The 17,602-nt window shown below is 39.9% G+C and overlaps 1 protein-coding gene across 9 annotated transcripts in view; it reads left to right on the forward strand.

The window, feature by feature from the left end:
* The window catches only part of ablim2 (actin binding LIM protein family, member 2), an 87,692-nt gene that overhangs the window by 40,620 nt on the left and 29,470 nt on the right, over nt 1–17,602 (forward strand). For all 9 annotated transcript variants that reach the window (XR_015111727.1, XR_015111725.1, XR_015111729.1 and 6 more), the window contains exons 3-6: nt 9,405–9,588; nt 12,944–13,056; nt 13,343–13,469; nt 14,100–14,193. Coding sequence is in view for 1 of the 9 variants with exons in the window: in XM_086196828.1 (XP_086052954.1) it covers nt 9,405–9,588; nt 12,944–13,056; nt 13,343–13,469; nt 14,100–14,193 (518 nt within the window). In the remaining 8 variants the exon portion in view is untranslated. The remainder of the gene's footprint in view (nt 1–9,404; nt 9,589–12,943; nt 13,057–13,342; nt 13,470–14,099; nt 14,194–17,602) is intronic.

The following is a 17,602-nucleotide window of genomic DNA, read 5'->3' on the forward strand; positions in this document are numbered from 1 at the left end:
GCTTCCTCGCATAGTCCAAAGACATGCAAATGGAGACTAGACTAATTGGATACTCTAAATTGACCGTAGGCATGACTTTGAGTGTGAATGGTTGTGTGTCTATATACAGTATGTTGGCCCTGTCATGTCCAGGGTGACCCCGCCTCTTGCCTGAAAGCTGCTAGGTTAGGCTCCAGCCCCCCGTGACCCTTAACAGGATAAGCGGAAGAAAATGGATGGATGGATGGATATCACGATACACATTTTTTTGTTAAAACAGATTCACGCCAGCTCATTATTTGCAAAAAGCAAAATTAAATCAACGTCTGAGCGCTGCATCTGGAGAGGAAGATCTGGAGTCCGCTTGAGTTGTTATGGAAAACAACCTCTGTTTAAGGACAATAACCTTGGTTTGTTCACAACAAATGTTTGCGCAGCCAGTTGAATGAGTGTTTGCTTCTGTGATATTTGATCCTGGATATCACCTTTTACTTTTAGTTGTCCTTGTTGATGAAGAGATGCTGAGAGAGTTCAACGGTCAAATAGTGGTTCTAGGGTCGGTAATGAAGCCAGCCAGTAAAGGCTGTTTAAGAAACGATAGCCCTGAATCTATGAATTTCATTGTTTTGTGTGTGTGCATGTGTGTGTGTGTTCTTGTACTTGCTACATATTAAGGACTAAAATAGGCATTTTTATCCAACATAGTGAGGACATTTTTGGAAAGTGAGGACAATTTAGCCAGTCCCCACATTTTCAAAGTGCTGTTTGAAGGTCAAGACTTGGTTTTAGGGTCGAGGTTAGAATCAGGTTCAGGTTATGTTTAGGGTCAAGGTTAGGGTCAGGCAGTCAGTTTAGATGGTTAGGTTTAGGGTGAGGGGCTAGGGAATGCATTATCTCAATGAAAGTCCTCACAAAGATATAAGTACAAGGATGAGTGTGTGTGTGTGTGTGTGTGTGTGTGTGTGTGTGTGTGTGTGTGTGTGTGTGTGTGTGTGTGTGTGTGTTCCTGGAAGTGAGCTTGTTGACTCGATGTAGCGAGCCACATCTTCAAATAGCAGATGCTTGTGATGTTCTCAATAGGGTGTTGGCTCGCAGATTGTCTCCTTCTTGGAAGCAGGCTGACCAAAACAGACAGGGAGGAGTGGGTGTTCATCACAGGGCTGGGGGTGCTGACCTCATACAGACGCGCATGCACATTAGGTTTCAAGCATTCATTTTCTGGAGATTTACCTCCAAACTCTAACTGTAACCATGACTTGCTTTACAGTATGTTAACTCTAACTGGAAGGAAGCAAATATTGAAATTAAGCCTACGAACACCAGACAAACTTCAAGCTCCACTCCCCCCTCCAAACTCGGAAGTGCTGTTCCTTTTTTTTCCAGTTACATTTGTACCTAAATACCTGCTCACAGCATTGTTTGCCGTTCGTCATGGCAACCCCAGCACACACCCATGATGCAGAGGCCAATGTGAGGGTGATTGAATGACCGCTATTTCACAGTGTTCCAGTTCAGCTGCTGTCTAGATGGCTGGTAAGGAAAAAAATTGTCCTTGACGAGATTTCACAAGTTGACTAATGACTGAAATATGACCACTAAATAACAAGATGCATGAATGAGATTTCAAAGGGCTGCCATCTCAATACTTGGTTAAGTGTATGATTTATTTGAGTTTTAAAAAGGAAGTGAGCACAGCAATAGGGTTCCGGGTTCGAGTCCCAGCTTGGGCACAGGATCTTTCTGTGTGGAGTCTCCATGTTCTCCCTGTTCCTGTGTGGGTTCTCTCTGGTACTCCAGCTTCTTCCCACAGTCCAAAGACATCAAGAGGGGACGAGGCTGATTGGATTCTTTAAATTGACTGTAGGTGTGACTGTGAGTGTGAATGGTTGTTCGTCTCTGTATGTTGGCCCTGTGATGGACTGGTGACCTGTCCAGGGTGAACCCCGCCTCTCGCCCGTAGATGCTGGGATAGGCTCCAGCCCCCCCGCGACTCTTAACAGGAATAAGCGGAAGAAAATGGATGGATGGATGGATGGATGGATTTATAAGGGTCGGCAGGGAGGCGGAGCAAGATGTTGATAGTTCACGATAGTTCACTTGTCCATCACAGGACCGACATTGTCCGTCTCACTCACTTTTGCATCAATTTGTGGTCTAAAACTAACCTAACTTCGATGTTTTTACCGCCCAGGCACTGCAAGAAAATGTAAAACCCACCCAGAAAGGCCCCTAGCAAGCCACTGGAGTTGAACATTTCTTAATGTGCAGCTTTTGCCTCTTGACCATTGTTACTGTGTTCATGGTGCAGATCCACTCTTTGTCTATATATACATATCTACACACACTCGGCTATAAAAGTATGGGTAGGTTTACCTTGCAATTCTATTGGTGCATTATCGTTTGTGAATCAGACCTTGAGATGCAATTCACTGTGTTCATGTGTTTCTTTGTGAATTGCACTTCCATCTTTAAATGTGTAAATAACATTTATAAATCATTAAAAACACACTTTTGTAGAAGTAACAGCAGGATGAGTAATGGACAGTCATGGTCATGCAGAGGAGAACACACACATACACACACAATATTGGGTCATTGTTCAAGAAGAGTTTAGTCAAGGTCATGTATTCATAGCAAAATCAAATACAGGAGCACATATGCTATATTTAACTGAGTCCATTGTGTGTGTGTGTGTGTGTGTGTGTGTGTGTGTGTGTGTGTGTGTGTGTGTGTGTGTGTGTGAGTGAGAGTCATTGTGAAACAGGAGGTAGAGTCAAGGTCACATTCTTGTGAGGACGCAGCATGTATATATTTTATATGTCAGCATGTTGCGTCCGTGCATAAATAAGGTCTCTGTAGTGCTGGAGAGACATTTTTCTCAGTTAGTCATTTAATCTGACACACAATCACACAAACACACACACAGACACACACACATATTGGTCAGACCTCTTTGGATGTGTATCTTCTCAGCTCCTTCTAACCACTTGATTCCACCACTTCTGACTCCCTGCAAAATGTGTTTACAAGAGTAAAAACGGATGTGTCATATTTTGTTGAAAATCACAACATGAGAGCTAAGTTGTAGCACCGTCTTTCCACTGGAGCGTGAAGCTAGTTCATGCTGAATCAAAGGAGAAGTGGTGTCAACACATCCTCTGTGTATTCTGCCAGAGCCCCCAAGTACATTCACATTATGTAAGTGTCTTCACAGTTCAGAAGATAAGGTTGGAAGTAATCTGTTTCCTGTTAAATCATCTGCTTTTTTTGTCCTCTGAAAATGTTGTAAACCTTCAGTATTTATGTTGAGATAATGATGAACCTGGAAAGGCACAAACACACACACACACACACACACACACACACACACACACACACGCACACACACACACCCAAAGAGTTCAAAAGTTCAAAGTCTTCAGTGATTCTCTGAAGGTTTATCTTGCAAGTGTGTAGTCCGACACATTCTGTTCCTTTCAGCTGTCTCGGGACAAAAAGTTTAATTATCTCATCATGATCTCACACACAGACATGCATGCACACACACCCTGTGTTGTTATGGAGATGAAACATTTTGAAATGATGACATTGCTGCCTGAACATTGGGTTTGGAGCCTGGATTTAATCATCTGTACTGCAATACTTTGGTCTTTGCATTTAAGGGCGAATAAAGTTTAATTAGGTTTGGTGATGTTGGCTCAGTAATCTTAAATTCAAAAGCAGTGCATTCATGTTCTTGGACAGTAAATAAAAAATGCTCCATCCTTGTCCAGTTTGTTATTTACCCAACATGAAGGCAACAATCTGGTGACAGGGGTCTGATTCCCATTTACAGTCAGTGCCATTCACAGGGAATCAAATCTGTATCTTAGTGACACGGCAAAGAAAGTAATGATGCAACTCACTTGTTGATGACTCAGTTCTATGTTAATCATATTAATATGATTATATATATATATATGTCACCATTATTTCGATGTTTCCAGCCGGGTCAACGCTAATGCTATATGCTGAAAAAAAACAGATACAGGCTGATATCACAAAAAGACACATGAATAGCAGGCCGTTTCTGAAGTCGTTTCGTCTTCTATCTTGATACCTTTTGCGTTCCCTCTGCCATTTAACGCTGTTTAGTTCTATTAATTTTACCAGGCATCGGGGATTTCTAAGGTTATCAATCTGGTCGCCTTCTAACCCAACCAAAGTATTTCTCTGTGCCTGAACCTTACCAGACCTTGAACACAGCATTGTCAAACCGATCACAAGATATTGAAACTCAAAATTGTTTGTTTGTACTTCACCACCATGTTAGAGAGAATTGTAACAAATATCGTCTGGTGCATATGCACATGACTCACCATCACTCTATAATAGAAGTTTGTGAGGTGTTCAATGACACCCAGAAAACAAAAATGCGTAGACGCGGCTTCCAAAATGTCTTTAAAAATAGTGTGTCATTTCACGACATGAGATCATGTCGCCAGACCATATTCATAGCGCTGATGCTGCTGTGGTTGGTATCTCAAACACTGTGACTAATATTTTATCACCCAAAAACATGTAAATGGGAGGGACAAAATATTTGCTGCACCTATCATTAAAAAACTGTATAGTTCAAAAGGACTATTAAAGTAAAAACTGAACATTATTTTCCTCATTAATTCATTATCCTGATCTTTGACAGTTTCCATAAATGTTGAAGGACAAGACACAAGGAGCCTCTGTCTTCTGCTCACTTATTCATTTAACTCAGACAAGACATTTGAACATCTGTATTAGAGGCTTGTAACTCCATTGAGCTGCACTGCAGATGGAAATAAATATAAAATGACTTGGTTTTATTGGCGTTTAGTCTGTCCATGATTGATGAGCTCCAGTGAGAGCTTCTCCCCCTCGGGTGCGGCTGCTGCAGGAACCAGGTTATAAACCAGTTAGAAGAGGAGTCATGACGATGGTATTCAGTATGTTTCAAAGCCATTTCACTGTTCATTAGACCTTTACAGTACATGGTGACCTGACCTTACACGTTTAGTAAGCATGTATGACATTCACAAACAATGTTTTTTTTATTATTATTATTTATTCTTCACTCGTTGCAAAGACACAGCTGTAATCATATTCAGAGCTACTTCTGTCTCCATGGTGAGGCAGTTAGACTGAGAATCTATTAATTTACACATTCACACAGTATTTTTTTGGACATCTTTCTTCCTTCCTGTAACTCTACATAGCTTTCAGTGTATATCATGGATTCATGTCTTATTTCTTTATTAAACATGTTGATTTACTAGGGTGGGAAAAATATCAATATGGCAATATTTCGCTATACTTTTTCCAGATACAATATAGATATTGATTGTTTTTATCTTTCAAATAATAATTCATGTTTTAGATTGATTGTAAATACAATACCACTTCCGTACTTGTGATCTGGTAGGTGTCACAGTACAGATACTACACTACTAACAGTAGTAGTGAGAGAGACAGTCAAAGAAGTGGCCTGTCAGAAGCCAACATGGCAAGAAACTAAAAATGCCCAAAAACTATAAAGCGATGTTTGAGTTCTGAGGTACATATACACACCAACTTAAATTTTCAGTTCTATATTTAATTTTTCAGTGAACTTTGAAGAAAAGTATTGTGATACTGTTGTATCCAAACCGAAGTATCGTGACATGTATCGTATTATGATGTCATTGCCAACACCCAGCCCTATTGATTACCACTCTGCTGATTGCTAATGCATAATTGGGATTGTTGGGTTTTGTCAGGCCAGCTAATAAAAAGACACCGGACATGTCTATAAGCTGTCACTTGTCTTTATACACTATGAAGCACACATTTACCATTTAGACCAATTAATTTAGGCCTTTTCAATTCATGTTTGGCCCAAATGTGGCCCACAGCAGAGCCAGAAGTGTCAAACGTGGCCCCGTTGAGGTCCAAATGGACTGCTATCTGGTATGACATGACTTTAGATCTAAAGAGCACCTTCATTTGTAAAGTAGCACTCCTAAAAAATACTGACACTTTGTTCTCACCATTTAATTTGTTCAAAAGTCAACTTTCCAAGCTGTCAGGGCTTCATAAAGCATCAACTCTTTCTTTTTACAACTTATGCCTTGCTTGTCCTTAATCACTGTTGAAAAAAAATCCAGTGGAGGTAGACACTCCTCACACATCCATCTGTCAGTCCTTCCTTCTGTCGTAGCGCTGCTGTCTCATCTCCACCGGCTTGGAGCATGATCTCATTCTCGTCACGTTGCCAGACATCTGAACCGGATATAAGAGGAGCCGGTAGGAACTGCTGGAAAGAATGTTGTCCACTTCCTGGGAAAACATTCCTGCTCATATTGTTTTATTAGTATGATGTATCCTCAAGGAGGAGAAAATGTTTAACAATAGTTTTTTACAAGGGTCATTAAACCAGTAGGACTATAAGAAGCCTTCAGTTGGGTGATAGCAGACGCAGCTTCTTCTCGACAAGTGTATATCTGTGGATAATCTCTCTCTATTAAACTGATGGTAATGGAAGGACGAGAGTGATCCTGCACGTGCATCCTCAAAAAAAGACTTTCTTACTTTGCCCGAAGTTTACGATTTTAGCTTTCACTAAAATAAAGATGCATAGGAAGTGCTGCTTCATGTCATTTATACATGCAGTTGAAGAAATTTTTGAAATTGGAGATTGTTCTTGACTAAGCTGATCTCGACAAATGCCAACATGCATTTTGTGCCAAGTAATTTTAACTGTGAAAAGTAATTTATTTTATGAAAACAGAAACAATAAAGGAAAAAAATTATATACATATATATATATATATATATATATATATATATATATATATATGTGTGTGTGTGTGTGTATAAATATTGAATTATTATTAACACCACAGTCAATACCTGTGAATTACATCGTCCAAAATAAATATCCTTACATCATCTGACGGAATTAAGTTATTTTCAACAGAATTACAAATACTATATTTACCCTGGGGGGAAAACTTTACATTGCAATACTCCCATTCAAGAGTAGAGCTGTATACACAGGATATACCAAAACTAATATAAGAGACCCAATACATGCAAAACTATATAACAGGAATAGATACAAATGAGATTAGAATTTATTTGCCCATACTTTAATGTATATACTGTATATTTTAAAGTATACTGTGCATAAGGAAAGAGGGGACAATCACACATGTCCAAAGTTTCAAACCTGCCTTTTAGGTAAAAAAAAAAAAAGATTGATGGGGAAGAAAAAGGAAGAAACTTTGGGAAAAAAAGTGGAAGTAGTGAAACCTCCTCTGGGAGTTGCTACAACAGGACAATCAGCATAACACCACCACATGGATAAGCTGTGCTCTTTGATGCAGTACAAAGATGCATAGAGGATCATTTGATCCACCTTAGTGTGTTTGTGTGTGTGTGTGAGATTTCTTACAGTTTTGTTACGTGTATCACCTCATACCTTCACACATTCCTGCAACATGTGTGTGGCCTATAAAGCATATAGTAGGCTGGTGTGTGTGTGTGTGTGTGTGTGTGTGTGTGTTTGTGTGTGTGTATGTGATCACACTCACCTGGCAAAAATGTGTCTTTCCTCATAGTTTGAAGCTGTGTGTGTGTGTGTGTGTGTGTGTGTGTGTGTGTGTGTGTGTGTGTGTGTGTGTGTACGTTTGTGTGTGTTTGTGTGTGTGTGCCTTGCCAGGTTCACCAGGTTTGAGATGCAAACATTTCTCAGTTATCATTCTCCATCTTTTTCTACAAAGAAAGAAGGGGTGGGGGTGAGGGTGGGGGGCTTGGTGCTTAGTTTTCACTGAAGGAGTGGAAAACTAGAGCGAGGTCTCCCCTGAGGGTGTGGCTGCTGTGTGATGTCATGTTGTTGCCTTGGTTACCGTGTGTGGTTGTCATGTTTTCATGAGGTGAGACGGTGATCTGGAGTTCCTGTCATGCATTGTTAAGAGCCATATAAATAGACACACGCACAGACACACACACACACACACACAGACACACACACACACACACACACACACACACACACACACACACCTTAATACTGCACACATTCTCACACTGTGATGTCACTTGCTTTTAAAGTGTTGAAAACAAGCAGACATGTCTAAAAGCTTTGCTTCTCCACAAGGCCGCCGCTGCCACCTCCTCTTTGGATGACTGTCAAACAGACTTCACCATGTTGGTGTGACTGTGTTGTTGCTTTGTATGATGACTGCCTGTTAATTTTTTTTTTTTAAACTACAAACTGTGTTCAAAATGGAAGAATACAGTTCAAAATGGATGATATGTCATATGTGAAAACAAAGTTGAAAATCCCCCAAACCTGTGGTGTGCTTTTAACCAGAAGAATCAGACTGAAAATAAGTTCACCAGACTACATTTATTTACCTTGAAAGAAACTAAAAACTGTGGCAGAAAAGTAATGCCTCTAAAATTAGGTTTTGAGAAACAGCATGTTCGGGGAAAGAAAAAAAAATAAAGGCAGTAACGGGGGGGGGGGGGGGGCTGCTTCTTGCTTTGTTGAATGATCTGATCCAAAAATGACTGGCTTCTTTCTTGACTCATGCTCCACCCCTTTGCCTGGATATTTGCAGTCTCTCTATCAGAGAGTCGGAATGAGTCGAATGCAAAGTCGGAATGAGTCGAATGCAAATATCCAATGATACAATGCTGCTTAGAATAACATAAAATAGAAATCTGAGACCTATGCTTGTTAGCTTAGCACAGGGGAAAGAAGAAGGAGAGAAGGGTTTTTATCTTCTTGTCTGGCTCTGGAGCCGATGGACAGTGATAGATATTCCCTAAAAGTTGGCATGTTCCTTTAATATCACAAATAGCTCAGTTTTTCCAGAAATGGGGTCATGGCAGAAATGATCTAGATCTATTCGGACAGACAGTTAGATTAATATTTCTTAGGTGCGTGATAAAAACCCCCAAAACAAAACAAAACAATAACACATATATACTGTACATACATACCTATGATATGGCAAATAGATTCCCTGTACCCATAAGAATATCTGATGAATCTATGCTATTTTCTTGCAATCTGTAACAAAATGTGCTCTACTTTGTCTTATTATACATAGTTTATTGATGAAAATTTGACTTGAAAGGTGTCACAATGATTGCAGCACATTCACATCACTCACTGAAAATGTAATGGTCTCATTCCATGGTCAGAAATAAAATAAAAATGGAGATTTATCCATTACTTCACAGAGATCATTATGTAAGTTAAAGGTCATTATCCCCAAAACCCAAAATTCAGACCTGATTGAATAGAAGAGAAGTCATTCAAAAATTTGGTCTAATCAATTCTTTTTTTTTTCTCCCATCTGGTCATCTGTCCTTGCTTCCATCTTCCCTTTTACCCTCGCTCCATCCTCTCTTGGTACCAGTGTGCGGTTGTGAACTCGCCCAGGGAGGCTTCTTCGTGCGGCAGGGAGAATACATCTGTACTCTGGACTACCAGCGGCTGTACGGGACCCGCTGTTTCAGCTGCCAGGACTTCATAGAGGGAGAGGTGGTGTCCGCCTTGGGCAAGACGTACCACCCTCGCTGCTTTGTCTGCGCCTCCTGCAAGTAAGAAACATATTTATTCCATGTCTCCTGATGAGGTCAGAAGACAGCTTGACATGAGGTCATGTCCTACAACTTTGATGCTTTCAGTCTCAAAAATATTCCACCATTGATTACTAATACCTTCATTTTGACATGATACATTACGTAGCATTGACAGTTCCTTCAGTAATGAAGAGATTCATTGTCATGCACCTCTGCCTGAGCCTCATATGACTAAAGCAGTCTAAATAAAAACACAATTTCATCTTTTCAGAATCAAGATGAACTCATCGTCAGTGTGTACTTATATAGAGGACTGGCACTCCAAATACAGGATGGCATGTGTCACAGCAAGTCACAGCCATCGTCACCTGTTTTCTGTGTGCGTGTGTGTGTGTGTGTGTGTGTGTGTGTGTGTGTGTGTGTGCGTGTGTGCGTGTGTGAGTGTGTGAGTGTGTGTGTGTGTGTGTGTGTGTGTGAGTGTGTGTGTGTGTGTGTGTGTGAATGAATGAATGAATGAATGTTGTTTGTCAGTCATACAAAGGTAATGAGAGCCTCTCAGAGGCCAAATTTTAAATGTGTGGTCAGTCAGTGTAGTTCCTCCCACATATAGCCAGTATTGAGAGTTTTTAGGGTTTCTGTGTGTGTGTGTGTGTGTGTGTGTGTGTGTGTGTGTGTGTGTGTGTGTGTGTGTGTGTGTGTGTATGCTATCTTGGTGATATCTATTCAGAATTTGATATCAGAATGTTCCAGTGTGGCATTTGTGGCTTGTAATGTGATCATTGAGCTCTTCAGTACCTCTTATGAAATATCTTTCCTCCTGGTGGCAGAGCACACAGGCTCACTGTGAAGAAAAACAAGGATGGTATAAAAATAAAGACAACAAGGTTTTGTCTCAGCTACTTTTGAGAAGCAAACCATATTCAAGACCAAACAATTGGGGGCAGCATGTACAACTGGGGAAAACGTCTTTACAGTATTAACCCAGGTGTCTATAATGGGAAGTGTATCCCAGCCTCCAGCTCTAGGTCTCCTTCCTTTTACCAGACGAACCCCACAAAACTCTTTTACAGTAAAAGTATGTTACTGTAATGGGAGCACTGAGTTGTGCTACCCTGTTGTGTAGTTGTTGCAAATCCTAAGATTGAACCAGGAAAGAGGACAAAGCTAAATTAAGATGACCAAAAATAATTTAAAAGAGACATTGACACAAATACTTGTTGCAAAAAGACACATTACACAAGTGTCACTGAAAGAGCAGAATTAAACATTGGCGCAGCAGGCAAACACAGCTGCAGTTCAAAACTCTATAAAAGCAAAGACAGTTATTTTATTATGAACTTTAATTTCATTAAAAGTACTTGAAAGCACCATGTCAAGGCTAGTCAAGCTAACGTCCTTGAACATTTCGAAACTTTAGTTATTACTAAGGCTCAAGTCAGAGACCTAAACTCTCCCTAATTTTCAGAGTTACACTGTTGCTTTTACAGTCCACATTTCTGAGGTCAAGTTGGTGCACATTCATTCTACTGTATAAATAATATAACAACTTTTAAAAAAAAAGCGTGTTTGCAAAAAGATTTGAGTATTGAGGAAAGTAGTACAATCAAAGGGATGATGATAATTGAAACATAAAATAATTCAAAATATAAACTTGACCAACTATCATAAAAAATGTTAAAACAGCTCAAAGAATGTACATGATGTAGTTCAGCCTCATAGTAGGGGTAACAGATATAGATTCAGCAAGAATGCCAACCTAGCAGTCCTTGGTGCTATGTGTGCAGTGTACGTTGGGGGGGGGGGGGGGGGGTTCAGCTTCACTTTGGCATTTAGAGGGTGCATAAGCACAGTGCAAACCACGGTTCAAAAAGGCAGGCAGTAGACAACTAAACATTCATAAGTATGTTTCAGGCATGACATCACTCAAAGTGTAATTCCCTTTGAAGCCCATGTTGCACAGTGCTCATTGCTATTTCAGTGGCACATGCATTTCAATTAAGGAGAGGTGAGCACTTCTCATCTGAAGGAAGTGACCCCCACAAGCACCAGGTGAAGGCACTCGTACGTCTTACATCCATATACTGGAGCAGCAGGCATCCATGGAAGCCATCAGAATTGAAGCAGGCCAGGAAGAAAGTGGTGGCCAATGTTTATACATTATCGGTCATCAGTAGAACTGCATTGCAATGCTGCGTTTCTGCTCATCTGATTGATGCAGCCTTTAAATAGCACTTCATTAATGTCGCCATTGACCAAAGACCAACCTCTCCTTGATCCATGCTGCAAATGTTTTCTGGTTTTCCAAAATAGCAATGCATCATGGTTGTGCCAGACCACGCCTCAGTAACTTACCTAAGCACCTGTTGGCGAAGGTGAAAAACCACTCCAACTTCAGGCGCACACTTGACATGCAAACATCATATGGGCCAGTTTGATAGAAGCAATGACACGTGCGCACCAGCTTGCACCATACTTAGAATAGGCCCCACAGTGTCAACCATGATCAAACAGAAACTGTTACTATTTATACATGAATCGTTTCTAATCTCTGCCTCTCCCAGTCTGCCTGGATGTTTTCCTGCTCTGTTGCTGGTGATGGTGTGACAATAGCTCTAATATCACATTTCAGAGCTGTGGGAAGTAGCACCAGTCAGATCCTTGCCAGAGAATCAGCGTGCCTTCTGTACATAACTGGCAGCAGCTGCATAGGAGCACCATGTACCAACGACAAGGAGACATTAACATAGTTTCACTGTGGTGATTGTCGTGTGTCACGTGGTCATTGCAAGGCTATTTGTCTTTTCACAGTTTTTGGCTGATGAATGAATACAATAAATCAATATAGTGATCCATGTTGAAGCAAGGGTTCAATCTGGGCTACTTTGTTTACTGTAGTTATTGTCCCAATGCAAATGCATATGCAGATCACGCTATTATTCATTGGGTAAGACTGATTCACTATTTTTGTACATACATCTTAGATTTGCAGTCAATTACTGTCTTCCTCTTACTCCTCATCTTAACCCTAGAACGCTAATGTCAGGTGATTTTCACCCACACGATTCTAGTCATGACATTTTATGTGGTTCCCCCGGGGTACCTTTTTTCATTTTATATGACATTACATATTGGGAAATTAAAGAAGAGTACTTCAACGAGTAGAAGAGTACTGTAGGTCAGAGAATCAAACCGTTACAGCACGTGATTTTCACTTTTGTCTGCTGAGACAACTGACAGGTTTTCAATGAAGAAAGTTACATCTGATTGTGTCAATATCATTTCACAAAATTAGAATACTTTTGTTTTGGGAAGCAGAACGTATTTCAAAATAAGCTTTCACCTGACCCTCTCTTCTTTTACTGTTTGTTTGCAGACAGCCATTTCCGGCTGGTGACCGAGTGACATTCAATGGGAAGGAATGTATCTGCCAAAACTGTACCCAGCCTCTCCCTGCCAACAGCCCTGCACCCATACAGGCTGTCCACAGTCAGTAGTTTATGCTTCTGTCTCTGAAGAATAAATTGTGCACCTTGTAAACTGTGATTTGTTACCGTCTTTGCTAGCCATAGCTCTCTGTTCATCTTCAAGATTGACACCATCATAAATTTTCTTAAAGTCATTCTCCTCCTAGGTAATCAGGATGCCGATGTTCTCTTTGTCCTTTTAGAGAAGTCAAACCACTGTAGAGACGTCAATTCAATGCAAATGCAACTATAGCTTAATTTTTTAACACCTCTCACCTGATGTCCTTTCCCCTGTGTCCTCTGTCCAGACTGCTGTGGCTGTGGGAAGGAATTTAAGAATGAACAGTCCCTTGTAGCACTGGACAAGCACTGGCACCTGGGTTGCTTCAAGTGTAAAGTCTGCAACAAGGTGCTCAATGCTGAGTACATTAGCAAGTAAGTCTGCATGAACTACAACTCAGGAAGCCAAAATTAGAGACACTTTCATTTAGCTTTTGTTTGCTAGCCTTTCTTTTTTCTTGCCAGTCAGTTGAGTGAAGAAATATGCTGATGACAAAAATATTATATGAATCATCAACTTCACAGTGTAAAACTTTCAATTTTGTTCTATGTGTTTGCTAAAAGTGTGTAGTTGAGAAGAGTTTTACTCATCAAATTGAAGCATTTTACTATTTTCAGTGGTCAGATTATCAGAGTCTCGTGAAATACTGCCATTGGCCAGACATACTGATCTTCCTCACCACATGTAAGGGCCTTGTTTTTCTTTTTCTTTTTTGGTTTTGTTTTTTTGAGGCCATTCACCCTGTCATTCTAGCAACTATCTGGGATTCATAAATTCCCAGACATCAGTAAGCAGATACCTCTGATTTCTGGTATCATTAGATGAGTTACCTATCTTTTTGAGTCTAATTCATTAAGTTTGGCAAAAATTAATGATCAGTCCAGTGTGAGAGAGAACAAGAAAACCACCAATTGAAAAAGTAAAAAAACAAACCAAAACAAAACAATTTTTGTGACATCTGTCTGATGGCTTACTCTCTAATTCTGCTTTGTTTTGTCCGTGAGGGATGGCATCCCCTACTGTGAGATGGACTACCATGCCATGTTTGGCATTCAGTGTGAGAGCTGCAAGAAATACATCACTGGAAAAGTCCTGGAGGTATTGATGTATTTTATTTCCAAATGAGTGGGAAAGACAATAGATCCCATTTCATTACATCTTATATAATACAGGTTTTTAAAATCTACTACTCAAACTAATATATTGGCAAAGGACTGCATAATCAAACTCATGACAGCTAACAAATAAGATAACTGCTCACAGCTTTGGAAACCCTGCAAAGATTTTTTTTTTAAGATTTTGGAATAATTATGGCTTGAATAGTCTATTTCTACACATTATCTATCTGATTTGCAGAAATCGTCTTGGGAGACACAGGTGGGGGGCAGGGGGGTTCGAGATATACAGTTTAGGGAGTGCTTGTTTCTAGAAGGTGTTGGCATGTGCAAATCTTGGCCCATCTCCTTTTATAAAACGTAATATGAGTTTTTATGGTTTTACGTCATCAGTAATAGAATTTCCCTGGAAATAGGAGAAGCAGAGCATAGAGCAGCTTCCTGAGACTAATGAGCTAAGTGTATGAGAGCCACTGTGTGGTGCTGAGTCCACAGGGAGTGACCAGCCATCCAGGATCTGCTCAGCTTTTCAACAGAGACTCTCTCTTTCTTTGCTCTGGGCTAAAAGCTTTGACCTTCCTCTATACTGCAAACACATAACACACACACACACACACACACACACACACACACACACATTTGCTCCCTCTCCTCCTCTACCCCTCAGGCATGTCAGGCTTTTATTGTCACTCTTACTCAGGTACTAGTTAGCTCCAACATTCTTCTCTTCAAGCGTCTTGATCTAGAAGATGCCGACAGCTTTTTCATGTATTCCTGTCACAGTAATGGACAACCACATGGAGTACAGTGTTTATTTCTCTGTAACTTTCCCAAACACGCAGATAGCTGTTGCACAGATTTAGGAGGAGGAGGAGAGAACAATTACACTGGCCATTTTGATGCACATTGCAGGGTTAGCACAGGTGCAATTAATAACATTGATTAAAGATCTGTTCTGTTTAATGCTACAATGCTGTAGCTGTATTCCTGACGTGAACTTGAGTTTTGTCATTTTTAGCTTATTTTCTCCTCAGCTATTATATATTCTGAAAAGTCTGTAGTTCCATTTTCGTCACTAATATGATGTGATTTGGCTTTGTGGCTCTCAGCATGGCACTCCATGATAAAGTGCTTTGGGAGGCAGGTAGAAGTGAGTGTTATTGTGCACTGATGGAGGGAAGAGACACAGGATATTCTCAGGAGGAGGAGAGGAAGAAAGCTTTTAGAGAGAGGGGTCTCTGAAGCTCCCACTGTGACCTCTGAACAACAAAGCAGCATTATAGGGACAAACAACAATCCCTCTCTCTCTCACTTTCTCTTGTTTCTTTCATCGGTCAAGGTTCTGTCAATGTTCTCACCTTTCATTAACGCTGATCAGGTCACAGCGGAAGAGCACAAGATGGAATGTCCGTCAGTGTTTGTGTGTGAGTGGGGAATGGTCTTGTCTTTTTTTCTCACTTTATTTCCTTTTTAACAATTTATGTTGAAAATTGCTTGCTATATTACTAAAAACTCAACTAAAAATCATTTCTAGAATTTTAGGCTTTTGCCTTGTGATACTTCATTGTCAGCTCACATTTCAATAGCTAGCAGAAACACAGAGATGTTTTCACTAAAATAATTCTTCCAGGTCTCCCCAGAGAAAGAAAAAAATCAATCTGGTGTGACAGAGCTATGATTGTTCTTACTCTCTACCCTGTTAATCATCTGATGATTAAAGAACCAAGGCACAAAATCGGAAATATGATTGTCCATTTCGCCAGCTATATTAATAAAATATTTCTTACCCACCGATGATGCAATCCAAAAAATTGTAAAATGTTGTCTTGATTGCTGTAGAATTTAAGTTGAGGGAACTTTTTTTTTTTTTCAAATTGAGGAAAAAAGGGTCAACATTGATTAGAAAAAAAATGAAGTCCTAATTTAAGTTACATTTTTAATGCAGCAGTTACAGCAAATCACAAAGCAGGTAGATAAAGGACCTTTACTCAATCATTTCTGATGTTTTATGAATATTTGACCACTGATATCCTAGAATTGATTTGCAGTTGTAAAACTTGAAATTTTTAATTTTGACTCTATTGGTTTGGCTCCTTCCTTTTGTTGGGGTGTAAATGGAGATGCAGACATTATAGTGCCCTTCATAATTTAATTGAAGTACTATTTTGTGACAACTTGAAATTGTATATGAGTGTGCATTATTGCAAATAGAGATGCCAATGTGTGAGGGCGTCTCCAGCCTCTCTACTTGCTCTTTGAAAGAGTGAGACTGAGCAGTTCAAAATGTCATGACATTTGATTGAGATCAGAGCCGGCTCTGTGGGGACGTGACAAGTTAAGGACTGGAACTGTCAGTGATGGAGGAGGCTGGATTAGAAGGGTTAGGTTTTTGCTGTTCAACCCCAATCAAGCACAATCACTTTTCTTAGAAATCCCTGTTTGACTCTCTGATGTGTCTTTCCCCATGGTTGTAAAACAGTGGGGTGCAGAGTTCACAAAAACAAATGATCATGTCATGTTCAATGTCAGCTTACCCTGCCAAAGAATCCTTGGTAACAGCAAAGCAAGGAATATTTGAGCCCAATTTCTTACTGACGTAGTTTGAACAAAAACTAATACAATGTCATTCTCTTCCTGTCATGAAGATGACGAAGAACTTAGCAGTCAAGGTTTTGGGCTTATTTATCAATAACTGCTTTCAGTTTACATCCAGGACAAACAATAGCAAAGTGGAACTGATTGAATTTTGAGTTGCAGGAAGTTTCTTTATCCAGTCACTCTTTAGATTTCTGAAGCTGCAGTCAGCAACTGAGTCTCTTTTCGTGCAAAACAATTTCTAGAATGCATTTCAGTCTGGATTTCCAGGGTCGACTATATGATACTGGACTGGAAAGGTAGGTTGAACTTTCTGGCACTGAGTTAATTACATATAAAAGGACCACATTGTGTCCATCCATAATTACAAATCACAACAAACAGAAATCCCATATGGAGTTCCTCTGGTCCATTCTCAGGCCTCCTCTGTTCAATATGTATGGTACATGGTTTAATAAACAAAGGAGGAGGAAGTGTAACACATAACTCCACACCTCATCACCATATTCTCTTAAACCTGCTTAATAAATTTGTTTAAAAAAATCAATGAATAAAAAACAGAAACCATCATTTTAGGCCCCAGAGAAGAAAGATTAAATGTCAGTACATTATTGATCACTGTTTAACTAATGCACCAGCTTGATTCTGTTTTTTCTCCTTTTAAATGATGCATTTTTGATGCCTTATTTTGTATGTTTTTCAATTTACTTTTAATGTACGCTTGATGTGGAAATTGTGGTCTGTTACCCTTCTGTGCACTCGTGAGCTGCTTCGTGTCTGAATGGTGCTAATGAACT

Source organism: Aulostomus chinensis, chromosome 24 (genome assembly GCF_037954235.1).
Source record: "Aulostomus chinensis isolate RoL2024-O1b breed Wild chromosome 24, RoL_Achi_v1.0, whole genome shotgun sequence".
Taxonomy (NCBI): Eukaryota; Metazoa; Chordata; class Actinopteri; order Syngnathiformes; family Aulostomidae; genus Aulostomus; species Aulostomus chinensis.